The 22742-nt window shown below is 36.0% G+C and overlaps 1 protein-coding gene and 1 long non-coding RNA gene across 4 annotated transcripts in view; one reads left to right on the top strand and one right to left on the bottom strand.

Annotated features, from left to right (window-relative positions):
- The window catches only part of FBXL17 (F-box and leucine rich repeat protein 17), a 439173-nt gene that overhangs the window by 306606 nt on the left and 109825 nt on the right, over window positions 1-22742 (top strand). Inside the window, exon 8 of one of the 3 annotated variants that reach the window (XM_032476467.1) lies at window positions 9043-9529. The exons of the other annotated variants lie outside the window; for them this stretch is intronic. Within the exon in view, the coding sequence (XP_032332358.1) occupies window positions 9043-9158 (116 nt within the window). The 3' untranslated portion in view covers window positions 9159-9529. Of the gene's footprint in view, window positions 1-9042; window positions 9530-22742 lie in introns of those variants that run through there. 3 annotated transcript variants of the gene reach the window in all.
- LOC116662649 lies at window positions 3758-21864 on the bottom strand. The gene is made up of 3 exons (XR_004318627.1): window positions 21817-21864; window positions 9023-9140; window positions 3758-5647 (listed from the first exon to the last, which is right to left on the bottom strand). It is a non-coding gene; the product is annotated as an uncharacterized LOC116662649 (long non-coding RNA).

Here is a 22742-nt window from a genome sequence, read left to right as displayed (position 1 = left end):
AGTGAAGGAAGTTGAACTTTGGGGTTGTTTCAATTTAACACATGATGTGCTGCACACTTAAAGATGTGTTCTGCCTTCCCCACTTTTTCTTCTTTATTCGTTCCTGCTTCCCGTAAAAGGAATTAAGTATGTAATGCTGATTATAAAACTGGATCCTTATTATCCCTATTCTCAAAGCATCATTTCCCCCATGGGATTATGTATGTACTTACTTTTCAGTGGGTTCATCTAAATGCAGAGTGGAAGGCTGTTTACTCTTCACCACTATGTCTACCACTTCTTTGTTACCACTACTGGTAATGGCATCACTGTTCACCCGGTAACTCCAGCCAAAACTTAGATGTTCCTGATGTCTCACTTTTCTTCATACTTCTCATCAACATCCATTAATAAGCCAGGTCAACTCTAGCCTAGAAATATATCTCAAAAAGAGCTAGCTCCACCGATAACTGCACTGATAACTAGCCACTGACTTGTATTCCATATTTGTCTTCTTACCTTACAATCTATCACGAAGCAGCTACAATGAACCTTCTAAAATATTCTTGAATGAATGAATAAATTAAAAATAATTTGTTCATGCTTTGAGCAATATGTTGTTTATCCTGGGTTATATATAGACCTAAAACCAAAAGAAATACTGAAAGTTAAACGTTAAGGTGCCTCGCCTACTATGCAGTCTCATTAGATTCAACTAAACATTTAGACATTCAGCCATCGTAGGCTACCCTTGGCGCAGTCTGCTCAGATGGAGGAAGGCTGAGAACCCAGCTAGCCAGAGGGCAGCGCCAGGCAGTCCTCTTCTGTAGGTGATCTTGCAGAAGCCCTGGCCGCTGCTCACCCAGCAGTCAGGGAATCATCTTCTTTCACACGGCAGATGAAAGCTCAAGTACGGGAAGATGAGATCCACGTAGCATGGGTGTGGATGCTGCCCTGGCTTAGGATCTTCAGACCTCCGAGAACTAATATCTCTTGAAACAGTCAATAGGCATTGCATCTAGCATCCCTAAAAGTTACATGTCTAGTTATGGGAATGAGTGTACTCAGGGAATCTAAGCAGTGGTGTCCTCATCAGGTATTTATAGTTCTCTCAAACCAGACAGATGCTATCTACCAACTGGGGGTCATTAGGGTCATTGATACTGTAAACAGTGTTGCCCAGCAACATGGTTAATGTACCATTTTAAGAGAACACCATCTAAAAAGTTAATCAAAAGTCAAATTCTCATTCAGAAAGAGAATAATTTTGTTTGTTTGTAGTTTGTTTTTCTTTTTACTTAGGACATACGAGAGCTAACCCCAAGAAACTGATTTCTCTTCTGTGACTTCAGCCAAAAAATTAAGTTGAAAGAAATATATTTTTAATTTACTCAAATATTTAAATTCAGATTACTTTAAATCTACTTTTGTTATTATAATGAGCATTAACTTTAAAAATTTGTAATGATAAAGTCTTTTAATTAGAAAATAGTTCCATTTTGGACACTTGGTTTTGACTTGTCATGCTTTCATTAAAAACATAAAAACATCCACATATTCCATCCTTATTTCTCTGTTTGGGGTTTTCTTTTCTCTAAATTGGATCACAACTAGTAAATAGTTACTGTTGTTATATATAAAGGTATTGCAAAACTAACGAAGTCTCCTACCATATAGAGAATTTTTCTTCCTTCTACTGTTAGGTTATTTAGAGCTGTGGGGACAACATTCTAATATTGTTAGTTGCTTTGAGGATTTATATTTGCAAGTCAGTTTAATGATTGTGTGCATCAGCTATTTCCCAGTTCCATGTGTCCATGGTAAATGGAGGCGAGCACAGGTGTTTTGATTGCCCATCACCTATGAGCACTTTGTGATTCAAGGGCTTGTGTTATATTCCACCTAGTAGATGATGTTACTTCATTAGCCAAATGCTTTGAGATAATTTATTGTGCTGTGTTTCTCTTTTTCTTTACAACAAAATCATTTTTGCAAGATCTTTCTAAGTGGATATTGTTTTTGTTCACGGAAAATTTCAAGAACATGAGGTTGATTTAAATGCTTTTAACCAATCACTTATCATTAATGCACTGAATCATCATGGAGATGCTGAGAGCAATTTAAGGTTCTGGTATATGATACCCTCTAGTGAGATTTTATTGTCTTGAGATTCTGACATATCTATCTTAATAGAAAGTTGAAGATAGAGTTTTTATTCAGCATATGGATTACATTAGTATAGGATGTTATGAAATTTACTTTTCCATCAAGCATTTGTATTAAATTTTAGCAGTAATCACACATCCATTGTCATTTCTGAAATATTGTTATTGTGCTTCTGAGTGTTCCGTCCGAAGAAGAGACTATTTTTCCTGGTATACTCTCCGAAACAAGCAGATGAAAGAGGTGATTAATATTAGATGTAAGTAGAATTCTGCCTTTATGGTGCTGCTGGAAGGAATCTGTTCTCATGTCTACCCTACATACTCTCTCTTACTAAGTGTAACCACTTCTTTCTGTTTGCACCCTAGCCTGGTGAAGCCTCAGCAGTAAGTGTGTAAGAAGCTTCTGGTTAAACCAGAAGTCAGTCTCATCTTTAGAGCTGTCAGGGTGACGTTGTTATTGTTATTATTATTCCTTTATACATACACTATAGTAATAAAGCTGCTTCCATTTATAGAGCATACCATACACTTACTATAGCAAATCTAGAAGGCAGGGAGTGTCACCCCGTTTTAGAGATAAGAAAACTGAAACCCAGGAAAGTCCTCTAATTTGCCCAAGGTTATTCAGCTAGAAGGCAAATCTAAATTTATCTGAATCTAAATCTCATTCACATAACCTCTATTATGGGATTACCCTCACCTTTTGGGTTTGACGAATTTCCTGGTTTCCACGCGCCTTGTCTTGCCTTTCATTATCTCCTTCTTACTTCTTAATTGACATCCCATTTTAACTTGTTTCTTTGCATTGACTGTGGTATATGAATGCATCTCTGTTCAAACTGTTGAGGAGTTTGTGCTCAAGCACCATGGACCATGAATATTCACTTACCCACTCATTTAATCAACCAACAAGTGTTTATTGAGTATCTATTATGTGTAAAGTACTCTGCAAAATATTTTAGTGAGCTTGAAGATTGAGATAGACCTGCCTTCTTTTGCCTATGTCTTCCCTGAAAGCAAGTCCTGAAAAATATGCAAATGAAGGGAAGAATAAAAAGAAACACCTATAGGAGTTGGAAGTGGTTGATTTCAGGAAGTAAGGTTTGGAAATGAGGAAATATATAGCATGAGACTGCTGGTTGTAGCATTGAGCTTTTTTTTGAACAATAAACCTGTATTATTCTGATAGAACTAAAACCAAGAAGAGTAAACCAACTTCAAAAAGAAAAGCATTCCAGAGGGAAAAGGTATAGCTCAGTGGTAGAGTGGGTGCCTAGAATGCACGAGGTCCTGGGTTCAATCCCTAGTACCTCCAATTAAATAACTAATTAACTAAATAAGTAAATAAATAGACCTAATTATATCCCTCTCCAAAAAACAAAACAGGCAAACCAAAAGAAAAAAAAAAAAACAGAAAGAAAAAGAAAAGAAAAGCATTCCAAGCTGGTGTGGAGTGGTAGGGTTGTAGGGATGTGCTGGATGTTTCAGAAACGTGAGTGTTGTGTGGCTAGTGCCTAAGATGTTGGAGGAGAAAAACATAATTCTTTCCACCAATAAATATTTATTGAACACCTAGTTCAAATTTTTCACCTTGCCAGGTACTTGGGACACAGAGGTGAAATATCAAGGTTCTTATCTTCATCCTGCTCCCTCTCAAACTGGTCTTGATTGGGGCAATATACCCGTACAGTATAGCGTGGTGAGTGGAAGATGTGATGATATCCATATACTAGGTGCCTGGAGAGTATAGAAAAGGCCAGCCCAGGTCACCTGGGGGTATCACTGGAGGCAGGGAGAGATCGCCAGCAGACAAGGAGGGAGATAGGGGGCAGCAGAGCTGTGAGTAAGATGGCATGATTGGGAGGGCGAGGCATTTGCCTGCGGTGGAGAATTCTCAGAGATGAGAGTGGAAAGCTAGTTTGGAGTGAGATGTTGGCAAGCTCTAACTCTGAAGAATTTAGACTCTATGCTATAAATGTTGAGAGTTATTGGAGGTGTTTGAGGAGAAAAGTGACAAAATCAAATTTATCTTCCAAAGCAGAGCTCTAGCAGTGGTGTGGAGGATGAGTTGCGCTGAGAAGAGATCAGCGAAGAGACCAATAACAAGAAAGCTACTGGAGTCATTCAGGAAAGAAATGACAAATCTCAGTTTTCTCAGGGTTTTTGTCTTTGCCTTTCTGACCTCAAACATTTTATATGTATATGTGTATAACTGATGAGTGACATCTGTGTCAAGCTATATATTTAAAATTTATATTGATATATTTATAATTTATATTTATAATATATATTTAGAATTAAATAATTATATATTTAAAGTTCTTTAAATCTTATCTCTGTAGATCATAATCTTAAAGAGCAAAAACGTTTCAGGTAGCAAGGTAACATGCTAAATACCTACTATATAAAATTACACCAACATCTATGACTCAAGAAACAGTTTGCAAATGGAATTCTTAATGAAGTTCAACCCCTCTTGTTTGAGTTGAAGGGAGTATTTCTCAGGTATTGTCACTTGCCTGAATATCAGACATCTTTGATTCTCATTCTAGGTCAGCCCTATCTAATACAAATGTAATACAAGCCACAAATGTGAGCTACATAGGTAATTTAAAGTTTTCTGGTAGTGTATTGGGAAAAAAAGTGAAAAGGAACTGGTGAAATTTCTTTTAATAATGTACTTTATTTAATAAAATGTATCCAAAGTATTATCATTGCATCATGCAATCAGTTAAAAATATTACTACCGAGATGTTTTACATTCCTTTTTTTTTAATAGGAAGTCTTTGAAATCTGGTGTATATTTCACATTTACAGCACATCACAAATCAGACTATCCATGTTTCAAGTACTCCATAGCTATGTGCGCTAATAGCTACAGTGGCTAGTGGCTGCTGTATTGGAGAGTGTGGCTCTAGATTAACCATCTTTAATGGGAAACTCCTTTAAATTCCTTCTGTGTGAGTGAAATATGAGATAAATGGATGTCAATGTGACTTCTGTTTTTCTTTCTTTCTGACAAACATGCAACCAGTCACTGAAAATGGATTTTATTTATTTTATTGCCTTGGTGACTCAGGGTGTTAATTAATCCATCTAGTTAATAGGCCTTAAGTTTACCTCCTTCTTCATCTTTCTGAGGCTTTTTCTTTCCTTTTATAATCTCATCCTTTGTTCTCAGCTGTAGTATCATTTATAAATAAAGCAGACTCTTCATCTGACATCTTGGAAGATAGATAGGAACAAATCAGACGGAAATAGAAAGGAAACCATCTCCTTCATAACTCTTTGCCCTCTTGTAATGAAACCTGTATTATTTGATATGATAATGAATTCTTGAAGTTGTTTTCAAGATGCCATCTCCTTAATACTCTTGGGTAATAAATAGCAAGGAGTGCTGTTCTGTCATTTGGATGCCTGGAAGGGTCACGGAAGTCCATGTGGAGTGGATCCTGTGTAGAGGATGTGCGTCCAATTTCTGGGCTATGCTTTATGATGTAAACCTGAAAATGATGAGATATCAGTAGAATATCAGAGTTCAGCATTTCACTGTTACATATAAGTTGGGAAGGGGCAGAGAGACTAGCTCTGAGTCTTTTGTTTTTTTAACATACACTGGATCCCTTAGTCCTCACATTATAGACCCTCAATATCTGTATTATTATTATTGTACTGGTAAGGAAATATACTCAGAATATTTGCAAATGTTGCCTAAGGATACAAATTAATCGTAGAGAAAGGATTTAAACCCACATCTCTTCGACCCTAAATCTGGTATCCTTTCCACTATGATATGCTGCTGGCTTAGGTATAATCTTTCATCCTTGAACACTCTATGTCGTGCGTGTTCAGTGGAGCATGGTGCAGAGGAGTCAGGAGACAGTTTCTAGTCCCTGTTCTGCCACTAGCAGTATGTATGAACATGTGCAAATTCTTTATCTTCCTTCTAATATTTTACATCTACATCTGTCTCAGGTAATGTGCTAGGAGTAGTGAAGTTAGTAATGCAGTTCTTTTCCTAGAAGTATCATGGTGAAATATAATTCTTTCTGTCTTCCAAAAATCACCATCTATTTGAAAGCAGAGGCTTTCATACTTTGAAGTCAAGCAGTCTCATGTTCAGAACCCAGTCTTGCTTCTTAATATCTATGTGAAGAAAGGAAATTATTTAGTCTCTCTGAGTCTCAATTTCTTCATCTGTGAATCGGACTGTGGTAAAGATTCAGTGAGAAAATGTAATAGGCAGGATTTGTGCTTCCTCTACTTTTCCCATCAGAAAACAATGAGAGTTTCATTCACAAAACACTTCTTATGTAAGAAATAAGTCCTTAGTGTCAAAGGAATTCAGAGAAGGAAAAAGATCATTGAGAGCTAGGGTGTACTCGGGGAAGATTTCAGAGAGGATGAAGATTACCAGCTGGTGAAAGAAGGAAGGAAGAATTTGAACAGGAAAACTGGGCAAAACAAAGTAAGCAGTATTATATGAACAAACGTGAAAATCAGGCATGGCAAATAAGAGAATGTTTGGAATTTGTAGTGACTTATGAGCATTTCAACCTGGTTCAAGTTGTCGACTTTTTGGTCATAAGCTAAGTGTAAAATTAAATAGCTTCTTCTGCCTGGTGTCTACCTGTAGCTAAACAAGTAAATTTGTTGTTGTGAGCTGTCTCTTCCAGACTCAGCCACCCCACTGTATTTCATCAACTGCAGATTCAGATTTTTGACTCCTTTAATGTCTGCATTTTTCCATGTCTGCATTTTTTTTTATTTCCATATTCCTTGTCCAGAACTTTCACCTTCTTTTAGAATAGCAGTTTTATGCATTTTATTAGGTTTAACAGAATTAATTTAAATGCTCGTTGATTTAATACTACTTATTTATTTAATTTATTTAATATTATTTATTTTTATTTGATAATATTATTAAATTAAACTTAAATGAGACCAGACTACTTGAATTTCTTACTATACAGCTCATATCATTTTTCAAAAATAACTATTTTAAAGATCTTGAATAATTTATAAAAGCCCTCAGAAATTTGAATTCATTAAGCTTTTGGTTCCATTGATACATACATATACAAACTCTTCAGGGATGTCTTTTTTTTTTTTTTCCTTAAAGTAAGGGAAATAAAGCCTACTGGAATTGAAGAGTAATATATCCTTGTTTTTTTTTTTTTTAATTCACCTGATATAGTTTAACTGTCCTATACGAAAGAGTTTATTTAGCCATCTTTACTGTTAATGGAGGCTGTCACATTCAAAATTATTCCTAATTCCTCAAAGGTACATGTATTTAAAGTAAATCAGGTTAAATAGGAAATAATTGACCTTGTACACCATTGAAATTAGAAGATCCACTTGTATATATCTTATATACATATGTGAAAATATTTACTAACATATAAAATTCAGAAATAGCATAATGCTGCAGTGATAGTGTGAAAATGGTCTAATACCATTTTAATTCATTTTCTACTTTTTAGAAAACCTCTTATTTAAGTATAGTTTAAAGTGCACATATATTGTAAGGTCAGTGAATCTTCACAAACTGAATACATCATATAACCAGCATCCAGATCAAGAAACATTTCCAGTGCCCAAGAGTCCTCACCCCCATGACCCTTTTAGTCATTGCCCTACCCCAAGTGTGACCAGTATCATTACTTCTAACAGCATAGGTTAGTTTGCCTCCTTTTCTATTAAAAAACATTTTTCTTTAAACATATCTAACATTGTAGGAATATGTAAATGTTTTATAGTATGCTTGTTGTCTTTTACGTTTAATTTTTTAAATATTCAATTTTAAATGCTATCTTGAACCTGAAGGTAAAGGGTTCATAAATGAATTATCTGTGGCCTCAAAAGGAGGGAGGCTAATACACACACACACAAAGATTTTGCCCCACCACAAATTCTTCCGACATAATACAATAGTAAGAAAACACACTATTTCATTTTGTTTTTGTCTAACATTTGGAATTATTTGTCATCAAAATGGAGGGTTTTCTTTTTAAAAACAATTTTTGTGATGCCATGTCACTAGCCTTTATTGGAAATAATTTTGAAACCTCCTTGAACAGTGAGAAAAAAAATCCAGCTTTATGAATCAGTGTTTATTCTATTTATGAATCAGTGTTATTCTGTCTCTTCCAAACCTTCTTGGTTATTAATTTTTACCTTTAAAATTTATTTTAAAGTATGTAGAATTAATCATAACAATTTTAGAGTAGTTTTAACATAATTTTGAAAATCTCTACCAGCTAATTCTTCCTCTTTGAACTTTGCACCACAGCCCTGACTAGGACACTGAAAGGAACGGACACTCTTTGAGCTAAAGGATGTTAGTCTGAAGTGAGCTTGATCTGGTAGGATGGGCTCTACCTACAAATTGGCTGGCTGAAGCATTATCAGATATAAGTTTTGGTTTACCACCACATTTTGTTTTAGGATTGCTATATCTTAACTATTTGGGATATCACCATTGATACACAGGAATATGATTTAATGGAAGATTCCTAAAGAACAATAACATATACTTACTTTTTCAACATAAACTTTGTACTAAAAGAAGATATTACATGTAAAAATGGAACACCCTAGGAAAAATATATATTAGAGTATATATTAGGTTAAATAGTTAAAGGAAAATATAAGAAATGTCCCCATTCATGCAGGCCTTAGCTTTGAGATATTTCAAAAGGATCTGCAGAGACTGTTTATTGCTTAGCCAAGTGAATGTCAACGTGGAGACTGCACTGACATTGAACTTTCCTGATATATCAAAAACGTCAGAAAAACTACATGTGTTTAATAACTTGTTTAGAACATATTTGCAAATGGGGGTTTAGTATATCTTTGCATCTCTAATTACTTACCTGATGATTTCTTTTCATAGGGCCACAGATCACACATCAGAAATACACATGGACAAGAAATCATCACTTCTTCACCTTACCATGTCAGGCTAAAAGAATCTTTTTTTGTCCAGGCAAGCTTATATTAAAGACATAAGAGAAAAACATTTTAGAAATGAAAAAAGTACAAAAGCTGTGCTTTGAAAAAGAAACCAAAATCCAAATTATTCAGATGCTGGATAATGGCTTGATGAAACACTGACTCCCCCCACCTCCCAGTGTATGTTGGAAACTATCCATGATAGAAAAAAATTAAAAATTTGTCCCCCAAAGAACCCTTAGAACTGACATGAGTAATTCTTTCTGTTTCAATGGCACAAGTGCCATCAGTTACCTTTTTCATCATGTGGAAGAACAAAGGAAAATCTGCTTAATAATGACAAGGTTTTTAACATTAAAAAAAGATAGAAATTGGAAGAGTCATAGCTTTGTTTATACATCTTTCTCAAGGCCAACAGTTTTTGGATTCTAGTTCCACTCTCAAGGAGACAAAGTATTCTTGTCTGATGTGTGATATTGGAAAGTTTCACTGTGCTCTGTATTTAATACTATACTTATCATGTTAGTGCAGGATATTTGTGATACGTTCCATTTCCATAATAGAAAGTTAGTTTCTTCCTGGTCTGACTAAATCTACTGATCACTCTACTGTATATAGAGAGATGATTTATACCTCATTCCTCCTAGTTCTTGTTTGTCATAAGGAAAATCCGAGCATTGCATGGTCATATACTTGCCTACATGGTTATATACCTGCTCCAGTTTATATTTTTAAAAGTCACTGTGTGTGTGTGTGTGTATAATTTTTATCTCACTATTTTTAGATGTAAACAGGAAAAGTCATATTTCATCACTTCTCTTACTTCATTTGAAAGAAATTCTGACTTAGTTTTTATTTCATTAAATATCATGATTAAAGCTCCCTACCCCAAGCAATGGAATGATTTGCTTGAATATGTTAAAGGGTGTTTTATATAAGGTGCCCCTGAAAATAAATTATGTTGACTCCTCATTTTCCAAGCTGATGGCAGGATATTGTAAAATAGCAGATAAACCATGCAGAATTGTTTTTCTCCCAGTATAAGCAATATCTATATACCAAAATCTGAAAGAGATAAAGTAGTAGGAGAAATTTCAATCTGAAAGAGCAGCCTTCAGGTTATTTCTGGGGAAGTGGATGAAGGTTACATAGCACATTTGTCATCCTGGAGTTTAATTTTTTAATCTTATCTGTAATGTGTCTTCATCACTGGTTAGGATATATACCCCCATGTTGTGTGTGTGTCTTCACTCAGTGCTATAGCTTGTGCAGAGTAAGAGCTCAGGTAACATCTTCTGGTAATGACAATGGCATGTGGCCTTTGCTCTGAAGCACAGAAATCAGATCCAGTTTTGAAAGACTATGCTTAGCGGGAAAGCACTGAACTAAGGCCCATGATGCAGAGCTGTGACAGCACCTTAGCTAGGATCACCTGGGGATGTTTCTAAGATACCAGTGCCAGGCTCCACCCGAGACCAGTGAAACCAGGACCCCTGTGGAAGCTGGGGACTGGGTGATGATTCTAAAGATCAGATTGAGATGAGTTCATCCAGTTCTGGTACTGCCTTCAAATATTCTGGGTAGCTTTGTGGGAAGGTATCTGGGGGAGTACAAATTACCATCCTTATATCAGACCTATTAAAGTCTGATTCTTGGCAGGGGTGGAGAGGGGGTGTCGGGGTGGCCAGTGGAGCACTGTAGCTTTTTGTTGATGTTATTTAATGTTTCTCTGGTGAGTTTTATGATTAATTAGATTTTGGTATCATTGCTCCAGAAAACATTATCCTCTTTCAAATGAAAAAAAATATGTATTAAAAAATTTACATCTTCTACGTGCATGACATTTGCTTTCCATGACACTTCCCAGGCCTCCTGGACTAGTAACCATGAAGCCTCAGCCTTCTTCCTTGAACTTCCTTTATAGTCTCGTCTGTACTTTCAGAAACTGTGTAGTCATGTTAGAGAAACCGAAGGCTTTTAGAAAACAAGACCCCATGTTTGAAGACAGGTAGAAGGAGCCGAGAAGAACAGCTGATATTGTGTTCTTGGCTTAGTTATCTACAGTCGTGTACATTTTAATTCATCTTCAGGAAGTCTTAGTTTCACATGCCTATTAATATTATCACTTTTTAAAAATGTCCATTAATAAGGCAAGCTTGAGGTATAAAATCAGGCTTCATCAAATATAAACAGAAGATTTTAGCCAGTTAGTCTCAGGTTTGGTCCTGGCCTCATTCTGAAAGTTGATGTTTGCTGTAAGGGTAAAATCAGGTTGTTTTTAAGAGGGTACTTCACTTCCGGGCTTAAATTCCAGGTGGGCAGTTACCTACATTATGCTGAGCAAAAGATCAGATCATCAAGCTGTTTTTCATTTTTACATTTAATTAATGGATCAAAAAATTCAAACTTAGCACTGCAGCTAGTTGAGGAAATTTTATTCTTTTAGTCCATTTAAGCAAAATATTTACATTTAAAAATAAAACATCTAAATTTAGTCTATTATCAGTAGTACTGGTCATTTGTGTTTGATATTTCATTCATATATAGTGAATGATCTTTAATTTAAATGCACTGCTCTATTTTTTATAAAACCATTTCTTTGGTTATCTGCAAGAATACCACCCCCAAAACTAAAATACTTAGAAAAGGACTATTTGTAACAGCCTATATATTCAACTCATACTAATTTTTCAGTGCTCTCAAGGTGTTGATTGTGCTTATGAAAGCGTTAGCACCCTGTATGACATCTTCAAGAGAAAATGATTGAATTTTTTTAAAATTGCAAAAGTAGAGGAAAAGTGTTTGACCAGTAAGTTCTCAGACTAATCTGTTTCTGCAGTAGAAAAAAGTGGTAATGAGTTGAAAGGTGATATCTTGCTAGACTCCTGGGTGTAGAATTACTGAGTTTCAGACTAATCACAGAATTCAGGATGTTGTAGCTGTATTACATACAGCATGAATTACGAAGAGGACTTCTGGATTTTTTTTGTCATTTGATCTTTATTTTTTTAATTATTTTTCTTTTAGAAAAAGAAGAAATATATTAAAATTGGCCCTGTGCATGAAAGTAAACCTGTTGATATTCGTGTTGTATTTGTGATTTTCAATTACCATTTGTAGATTTTTTGTTTGCTTTCAAACATATTATGTACAAAAAATAAATCCAACAGTGTTCCCTTTTAGCCAATATTGATCATCTACCATCAGCATCAATTCAGTTTTACCTAATACATCATGATGAATTAAATACTATCAAAACATTGTTTTTATCATCAAAATAAGTATAGATTTAGTCATTGCTTGGCCTGACCAGAGCTTCTCATTCATTCCTAGGGACACTGAAATCCATCTTCCAATTTTCTCATACCCAGCCATGGTTGCAGAGCATCTGTTCAACATGTGCTAAATCGTGTTAAATTTCTTGGCTTTGCACATCTTTATTGTAGACACTAGTCAAAAACAATAAGATGCCCACTAAAGACAGGTTTTATTTTCTGGATACACAGTGTGCAAAGAGCATGAGCAGACATCTGGCCAAGTCACACTATTGTCTTATTAGGCGTGTGTCTTGAGCTCCTAAATTTACATGAGCCTTTTTTATCACCTGAAAAAAAAGAGAAGAATTTAGGTAGGAAGACATGAAAGAACTTATACAAAGCACCTGACTTATAACAGGTTTCATTTTGTAATTGATTGTTGTTTTTCTTTTGCAATGAAAATCCTGCTTTTTTCAGGATAAGTTTTAGCACTTGGAGCAAAAAAATTTTACTTACCTGCCTGACCATTATGAATCTGATATCTTTTTCTTTCTAAGAAAAGATGTGCTTTGGTTAAAAAATTAAGTAATAGCATATATGAATAGCTGAACATCAGTATTATTTATGTGGTTTGGGACTTTTATATAACACTTAGAAAATATCTTTCTCTTAATGATGCTTTTTTTCCAAATAACCAAGTATTGTACAGACAAAATTTCTAAAGTGTATGAACTATAATGTATTTTAAATTCCCACTTCTCTGTTTCCCCATTTCTTTCTTCTCAAAGGAGCAGATCATTTCCAGTCATCGTTTTATGAATGCTATTGCTAAAAACTATATCAAAGTTTCAGTTATGTGACTTTTGGGGCCAGAGTTTATTAGTAATTTTCAACTTAAGATGTCAATAAATTTGCATAGACTTTTGGAAAATTTAGTAGCTTTTAATTAGAAAAAATATTGCTCGACCATATAAACATAGTTTTCCCACAACTGAACTTCCAATAAGGTTAAAATTATATCTTTATTAGATAATTCCATCCTCAAGTGTGATTCTTGGAATACATTTTTCAGTTTTGTGTGACTGATAGTTTTCAAAATTATCATTATAAATAGGGCTGCACATTTGTAATTGTCACTCTATTAGCTAGAAACTTTAGTGTGTTAATATATGTTTTACTTTTTAATGAGAATAGTTATCAAGTTGTCAAAATAATTCCAATAAAGCTTAATTTAATAGACTATTCTAAGTGATTTAGGCCTCTTTTAAACAGTTTACTTGATTTCAGTGTGTATTCCTGTTATGTTCAAAATGCTATCATGTTAAGATACTGAGATTTGAGTTCTTTTAATGTAAATAGTAATAGTTACAGCAACCTTATTCACATTGAGAGTAAAATGATAAATATAGCTAAATTAGTGTTAGCTTACGTTATGCTGTTCTAACCTTTGAATAAACTGCTTTTTTCTTTGTGTTTAATCTTATTTTTTTCTTAGCATTAAAAAAGGTTAATTTGAGAGCACTGACATCCTTTGTGATGAGAAGTTAAACATGCCAACCAAAAACCTCTCTATTAAAATAATTGTTTGTTTCAGGTTTCAGTGTATTATCTTAGTTATGGTTGGTCTGACAAGACAGGAGGTAGATTTATCAGTATAAAGAACATATATCTATATTAGACATTGAAATATTTACTCCAGCTACAGATATATTTTATCTCATAAATTTGTTATGGTTACTGTGTAAAGTAGATACAATACTGATGATTTAGTAGATTATATTTCTATTCTGAAAAGTAAATTTATTTCAGCCACACTAGATAATATTATAACCTTCTACAGTTGCTAGGTTTTGTGTTTTTAAAATGTTTTTATCGTAGAAAATTTCAAACATTAACTAAAGTCTCTACCAAAAACAGTATTGAAACACTAAATACACATTACCCAACTTCAACAATTACCAAGGGCTAAATTTGCTTCATTTATACTCTCACCTTCTCTGCTCTTTCCCCACACCCTGAATTATTTTTAAGCAAATCCAAGAGAAAGTATGATGTGTTTATAATTAGCAATTTGTATGATACTTAATCATTTAAATAATAATATTTTGGGTGGTGTTTAATATTAGGCTGCATTTTGGCTGCAAATTTATAGATGACTGACCATGTACCTCATGCACAGTGTTACTGTTTTCAGGCAAGTGGAAAACACTTAAGAGTTCTCTTTGGAACTAGTTGCCATAGTTTAATACTGGATCATGCTGACATGTATAAATCATAATAAAGGTGGGGAAAATATGTGGATATAAAGGGCCTGATAAAATGCCTGAAGTTACTTTTTTTATTACGTTTCTTAGCAGTATGGCAGAACGTGAGAAACAGAGACCAATTTAAGAAGGTCCACTTAGGGCAGGCTGAAAACACACATCACAGTCACAAAGAGAATAGCTATCAAACTCTGACAAGCTTTCAACAGAAAAGCCGGAATGTTCTCCGAGGTAGTCCTGGAATAGCTACACAGTCTGCACCACCTCCACTGAACTTTTCAGCTTTCTCTTGAGACACTTGGCAACATGCCATATCAGCCCGATGCCAGCGGTACAAGGACTAATCATCCTTAGACGTGGCATACTCTGAAGGTGCATATAATTCAAAACTGAAGTAGGATCACAAGACTGAGGCATCTATTTCCAATTAATTTGGTCACAGGAGTTTATCTGTCATCTTTGTTCTGTCACAGCAGTTTGTGGTAAACCTGCTTCACATGGATTATCAAATATTAAGAACAGTGGATTGCAGAATTTTCCCCCCAGTCAATTCCTATTTTGTCACTTTTGGTTTAAAGTAGATGAAACTAGCCATGGGTTTAAAAATGAACTTGACATTTTCAAACCTCCATGAAAAGGAATTGGTCAAACTTCTGGCACAATGACATAGTGGGTTATCGTATACACCATACTAATTCATTCTGATTTTCTACAAAAGGTGAGCATACAGTTTTTACTCTGGAAAAGTATATGTAACTTCAGCAACAAAAATACTTGCTTCCTTCTGCCCCAAAATGCGTATATAGGGATTCTGTGCACAATATCCTTATTGTGTGCTAAAATGAATACAAATTTTCTGAATAATACTTCTCAGTATTTTCCATCTTAAAAGCATAACAAATGATTTCCTCCTCTGTGGTCATATAATTCCATTGCAAAACAAGTAGGAAGGAAGTTAGATGGCATGATAACAATTTTTGATTTTTATTTAACTTTAACTCAGCTGTTTAGGCTACCTTGGTGCAAGAAACAAAACCTTGCTCAAGTTTAAACAAAGGGAAAGGTCGTTAGAAGGATGCAGTGTGTGTTATAGCAGGTGGGTACCAGGAAATCCTGGGCATCTGGGCACTGGGCACAAGTTGTGTGACTGGCTTCCTCTACCCCAGAACTAGATCTGGAGTACCTCTGAGGACCTGACAGGATGAGGGAGTAGACCTTTGTTAATATTGCCATTCCAACAATATGTGCTCTCTTGTTAATAGTTAATATACTATGTCTGAATTTTGTAAAAATAATAATTAAGTACAATTTATGTTACACATTTACAAAATTTAAGAGCCTGAAAATTCGTAATAGGAGATGGAAATGTATCTGTCACTTTTTGCAAATGTTTTAAATATCCAAGTGTGCCTTCATAATAGCTCTGGGAAGTTGATATTATTGTCTCCTGGTGATTTGTCCAATTTGATGAAACCAATTCATAAGGGAGAAGCTGAGAATCCGAAGCCTCTCCTGTACAAACCCCAAAGGCTGTGTTTGTTCACGAGACCATGCGGTCTGCCTGTGATAGAAATAGCAAGATTTCTAAAAATCACTGATGTATGAGGGTCAGGATTGGCTACTTCATTTAGTCTCTTTAGGTCCTCAATTTTTTTTGTTCACTTCAAAGCTGGTTAAACCAATCCAGAGCACCCCTCCACCTTCTTTATCATCGCATCTTCCTCTTTTTCCTGTCCTCCCCTCGACTTCTGTTATTCCCTGCGCTGCCCAGTCTCTTCCATGTCCATATGTGCTAATGATGGTCGGGTGTGATGCATCCAATCAAAATAACTTGGGGAACATGCAAGGCGTCAGCTTCCAGCCCCACCCGGACTCTGCCCTCTTCTGGCTTCACTGTTCTGACATTCTTACTGTTAGAGACACTACTTTGGGGTGGACCTTAGAGGCTGTAGTTTTTACCTCTGAATTTTCTAGTAAATTCCTGTTTACTGTGTGGAGAGAGGTTCCCCATCAACCGTATTCCCTTCTCCCTTTACCATCTTCGTATTGGTTTTGTTTATGAAGTTAATTCATTGTTATTCAAAACGGAAAGAACACTGACCCTGTGCAGCTCAGATACAGGGCAGCCAGATGCCTTCCAGAACAAACAGGAGGACAAGAACCAAGGCTGGGAAAGGAAATAACATCAAAGAGAAGTCATCAGGTCTGCTCCTGATGAAGGGGAATGGAATTTCCATGAGTAAGAAAAGGGAGAAGCAGAGGCTGAGAGAAACGGCAAGTAAGCTAGGAAAAGAAAGGAAACGACTTGATAAAAACGGAGGTTGCTAATAATTAAACAGCCAACTTCCCAAACTTTTTTTGTTTTTGTTTTTGTTTTTCCTTGCGGGGAGGGAATTAGGTCTATTTATTTACTTATTATCAGTTGTTTTTCTTTTAATGGAGGTACTGAGTGAGAATTGAACCCAGGACCCCGTGCATGCTAAGTACACACTCTACCCTCCCCCCAAATTTTTTCTGAGCCCGGTCTCATAGGTGTGTCCCCAATGGCCCCAAGTGGTGATGGAGCATGAGGAGCCCTGTGGTCAGGACTGGGAAACATGAAAGCCACTCCTTTTGTTCCCTCCCTCAGAGTCTTGATTATAATGGAAATCCTGCCAGACCCTTAATTACGGAAGTACAACAGGGTATTAATATAATTCATCACCTGTTAGAAGGAGCACTTGTGGGCTATTTACTAGAAATCTATTAAATATGACACGAAGACAGATTGCACTCCATTTCTTAACATGACATTATAATCAGGGTGTATGCTCAGTAAAATGGTTTATAGAACCCTTGTCCGTGAGTCCTATCAATTAACCTAAAATCTGCATAAATGAAGTGTAGCCAGTGTAGCACCCTGAATAAATGGATGCGTTTTTTCCTCTGGCTCTCGGCAGAGGAAAGTTTCATTCTGAAACAAAAGTGTTGTTTTCATGGCAAGTTCATTGCCATGCATTATACTCATCAATGCATTGAGTGAAAGAGTACTCACTTCGTGGTTGTGTTAACTGGATGTTGAAGGATTTGTTTTTATATGAACCCTGGTACATTTCCTTGACATCCTAATATAAAACTCTTTTGTATAGATAAGGTCAGTATTGATGGCCCAGTACTATAATTCTGTAAAGTATGCCCTCCTGTACCTTAAAGTACAAATATCCTTTTAAGCTTTTGTGTTTGCAAATGAAAGAAAATTCGTTTATGTATTACCTGCCTACCAGCTAAAGATGAGGATCTCTCTGACTTTAAGTGGACAGTACGTATTTTCAAATGAATATTATCCTTGTGCTCGGGGTTCATCCTTGTCTTTTTTTTCACCTAGAGAATATTACATGAACTCTCCTCAGTAAGCTATCATTTTAGTTAGGACTCCACTCTGTATTGCTCTAAAATTATATTAGAAATGTTGCACAGTGAACAAGCCATCGTGTTTAACATTTTTGTAATCAGATTTGGTTGAAATCTCTTTGTGTGTATTTCTGTAATAAAGTTAGAATAGATGCAAGCGCAGCTTTATCCGTATGGAGGCATTGTGTTTTTGGCTGCAGTGAAGGTAAGTAGTGGAAGAGGTCAGCCAACATGGTGGAGTGAAAAAGTCATCTGAGTGTGGCTCTAGAATATTTGTTTTTTACTTACTATGTTTATTCAGTGGCCTTTCTCCCTTGCACATGCTGGCAGGAATAGCAAGGAGAATGTTGTTCTTGTATAATGTCCCCTGTCCTCCTGCCGTATTGTATTATGCTTTAAAATCGAAGCTGCCACTGCCAACCCAAATTTCTTTAAAGAGAACGTACTTTCTCTGGCTGGAGTGGAGCCTGTGTTCATAAGACCAGTGGGACACTTAAAGCCCAGTAGAATATGTGAGGGGTGACCTATTTAGTCACCTGTCCCTGCCCTGACTCAGCAGCCTTCCGCCCCTGCTCTTGCTGTTCTGCTTCAAGCAAGGGGTTACTCCTTTAGCCAACTCTCTCCCAGTGCAGACAGAGAAGAGCACTGACCCATGGCTCCTGGTCAGAATCTTCTGAGGTGTATCTGTGCCCAGCACCGAGGTGCAGAAACAGTAAAGAAAAAAAAATGATATGATGACATCAGGATTCTGGCTAAGAAGGCCTTTGGCTGTGAACAGGATAATCAGATCCATAGGATTCATTTTCACCCTTCTCTCCTACTTCTCTCCAGCCTGAACTCCTCCTCCAGCCAGGCTGGGCTTCTCATTCTCACCCTCAGTCCAGTCTCTGGGACCTTCCTTGCCCACACCCCAAATGCCTTCCCTTTTCCTCTCACCATCGTGTCTCATCTCTTCTTTGAATTATCCATCCCCTAGTGACAGTCAAGCACTTACTCACTTTCATATCTCTTCCAGAATATTTTACTGAGGAGATATAGTAAATATCTGTAGAGTTTAAAAAGTATTATTTCATTAAGTAAAATTTCTGTGTAGTTTTAGGTCTGTAACATCTTTAGAAGTAAGGTTAAGGATTTGCAAAAGCATGAAATGCATTTATATTTAAAACTGTTCTTGTTAAAGAGGTTATTTCTTAATTTTCTAATCTTTTTCTTTGTACATCTTCAGTATAAGTAAACAGGATATATCTCTTGAAATCTAAAGGCATGAAAATAATCCTTTCATTGTGTTCTTGTGTGTCACTTGCATCTGAAATTAATGTTCTCTGAAGGATAGTTCAGGGTTCATGATGCATACTTATTAAAATGAACAATAAAAGTCCTTAGTTAGCTGTTAGTCCCAAAATAGAAGTGGCCATTATCAATAATCAAGCCCCTATAATAGAGTCTTACTCTTTTCGAGGAGACCACAATGTTTGCTGCCTTATTTCCAGAAGAGGCTTTGAGAGAATCAGTGCCTGAAGTCACAGCTGTCAGACTCTGGAGTCTTAGCAAGGCATGCTGGGTTGGAAACCAGCTTTCCAAAGGGTCAAGGAAGCAGAAACTGATTTCTCACACACCATTACACAGTTTAACTAACATAACAAAATGCCAAATAATTGCTGGCACTAATGGGTAGGTGGATGTTTACTTTGTGTGGTTACCATGGATTCCCCTTAGCATTGATGGGCCTGCTGTGATTGAAATGCTGCAAATTTAAGGAAATAGCAGTGATATGATTAGCTTGACTCAATAATTTGAAAAGGGTTTATTTATCTGAAAGACATGTAGAACTATATTATACCCAACTGGCTTTGACTTAACATATCGTCTTACCCTATGGGAGTTGTTTCAGTATTACGTAATTTGTTTAATCCAAGTGTGTGTGTGTGTGTGTGTGTAACTTTATTATATATCTTAATGTGTCATGTACTGGAATAAGCCCTTTACATGCATTATCCCATTTAATGTCATTAATCCCCACTTTATGGATTGGAAAACTGATGTGGAGAGAGGTTAAGTAACTTGTCAATGAGCCCAGTAAGCAGTAGACCAAGGATTTAAATTCCACTGGGCCCCAGAGCCTATGCCTCAACCCTTATGGGTTCCCTATCCAGCAGCATCAGCATTACCTGAAAACATGTCAGAAATGCAGATTCTCAGGTCCCACCACAGCCATACTGGATCAGAAACTCTGGGGATGGGGCTCAGCAATGTGTTTTAACAAGCCCTCTAGGTGATTCTGATCATGCTGAAGCTTGAGAATCCCAGCCTTCCACCTTTCTTCCCCTCTCAAGCGTGGGTTCCCAGCCAGCTTCCCCAGCCTGCCTCTGTACCTCCTGGCATGCATGCCCTCATCCTCCAGCCCTTCCCCTAAGCCCGCTGTCTTAAATGAATCCAACCATACAAGGCATATTAGTTAAGTTTCTTTTTTTTTTTTTTTTTTTTTTTTGGCTGGGGTGGGTAATTTTTATTTAGTTTTTTGATGGAGGATTGAACCCAGGACCTTGTGCATGCTAAGCATGCGCTCTACAACTTGAGCTATACCTCCCCGCCATTAAGTTTCTTGAAAGAACAATCTCTATGCTAGCTTTCTCTCTTGAACAAGCACTTTATCTGATCATTAGCTGATGAAAGGTATGAACGTCCTGCCCAGAGAAATGCACATGTGTGTGTCCATGTAGAATTCATTAACCATGTTTCCCTGACTCGGATCCATGGGATGACCGTGCAGGGCAGGTGAACACTCTCAGATGGTGGCTATCAAGTATTGTCAAGTCTATATCCAAGGCCTCTAAATGCCCCTCACAACACAATAATGAGCAAGCAGTTCATCTCTGTTCTGTAGTATATTTTCTTAAAAAAAAAAAACTGACCTCTGACACTTAATTATCTATGTGTGAACTTAAGCAAGACTAACCTTCTCTGAGCCTCAGTTTTTTCAAATCTGTAAACCAGGGGTAATAACATCTCCCTTGTAGGATCGTTGAAAATTTAGAGTAATAAATTTAAAGCTCTCAGCATTGTAGTAGGGCACTCATTAAATTGTGCGTGTGTGTATTCCTTATCATTTGGAAAACACAGAAAATTACCCAAAAAACCCCCCAAAAACCCATAAATAAACTAAATGATAATTCAGAAATAACCACAGTTGCTTCTCATTTTTAAAAGATACTTGGGATATGCCCAGTTTAGTAAACCTCATTTTTACTAAACAGTATATTATGATTCTTTGTAAACCCGCTTAGCAAGAATTATCTCTGATGAATAATTTAGTATAATACACGAGTAAGACTTAGCCTGCCTACACCCAACTATATGTTCTTTGTCCTATAATAGTGGCGAAGGATAAGCATTTTTAAAATTTTTTAGTTTGGTACTTAAGTAGCAAATATCCTTGAAATTTCCGGCCCCCTTAGTCAGTCCCAGTGATAATGAGCTTGGAAAGAGGGAAGGGAATGGAGGTGAATGTGAATTTAAAATGTCTCTCATTCTCCTAGTGTATTCTAATACTTATAATTTCCCCAGCAAGACTAAAATCAATTGTGTTTTATCTCTAGATGTTATAGCTTAAGACTTCAGTTTAAACACTATTTATTTATATTGAAGTCTGTTCCATGATCTCTTTTACTGTCTTATCCTTTATGTAATCTCTCCAATTGCTTGCTATAACGTGAAATATCTCAAAAAGTAAGAGAAAAAAAAATGTCATTAAAGCTTATTTTTTTTAAATAAAAAAATCTTTAAATAAAAAATCTTTCTACTCACATCTTATCTTCCATCGCTGTTTCTTCATTGTTGTCTGGAACAGGTGTCTCCAAATAGTCAAACTGAAACCCAGACTTTACAGTTACAGGAAATCATGGGCAGACCCCTCCTGCCCTCAGATCCCTGACATCGGTGTCACCGCCACTAGTCTTTGAGTTTGTACATCATGAGCCCTGAGAAAGAGAGGGTAGGTCTTTTTTCCTTCATTTTTGTCCAGTATCTAGTACTGCATAAAATTAACAATTTACCCAATAACTCTTTGTCGGCTGAATGTTCTGTATTAGCTTCAAATAAGCATGAGAAATTCAAATATCTTTTCCCCTGTATTTCAGATATTCTTATATCAACTTTAATATTATGCTGTACACCAGAAATTGACACAGCATTGTAAACTGACTATACTTCAATTTTTAAAAAAAGGAAAAAGAAAGAAATAATTGTTAGTTTAAGGGAATGAGAAGAAAAATTACAGATAGAGAGTGCTAGCTTCTTCTGCTGCCTTAATACTTAAAAATGTTCTTTATACTTGTAACCAGCGAAGATAAGATAGACCTTTAAAATGAAGTCACAAGTGGCTGTATATCAGCCCTGAGAGAAGTCAGCTTGTATCATATATAACATCTGGAGATTTATGACCCTTTGGAGAATGCTAGCAGAAATCTTCCCATCTTCTCACAATTGTATTTGGCTTTTTAAACTTTTTTGTTTTTTAATATTAACACCTTTTTATTTGTTTATAAACATAATACCTATTCATACTCAAATATTTAAAAGATATAGAATTTGTTCACCGCCACTGGCATTCAAACATACAATATAACTGTTCTGACCTTCTGTTGAATTTCCTGTTAATTATGTCTGCATTTGTTAAATGTATTATAAAACAAAGAGTTGGTGTAAACTAATAGTTATATTCATTTTGATAT

This window comes from Camelus ferus, chromosome 3 (genome assembly GCF_009834535.1).
Source record: "Camelus ferus isolate YT-003-E chromosome 3, BCGSAC_Cfer_1.0, whole genome shotgun sequence".
NCBI classification, from domain to species: Eukaryota; Metazoa; Chordata; class Mammalia; order Artiodactyla; family Camelidae; genus Camelus; species Camelus ferus.
The sequence above is the reverse complement of the archived record's forward strand: the minus strand, read 5'-3'. Positions and strand labels throughout refer to the sequence as shown.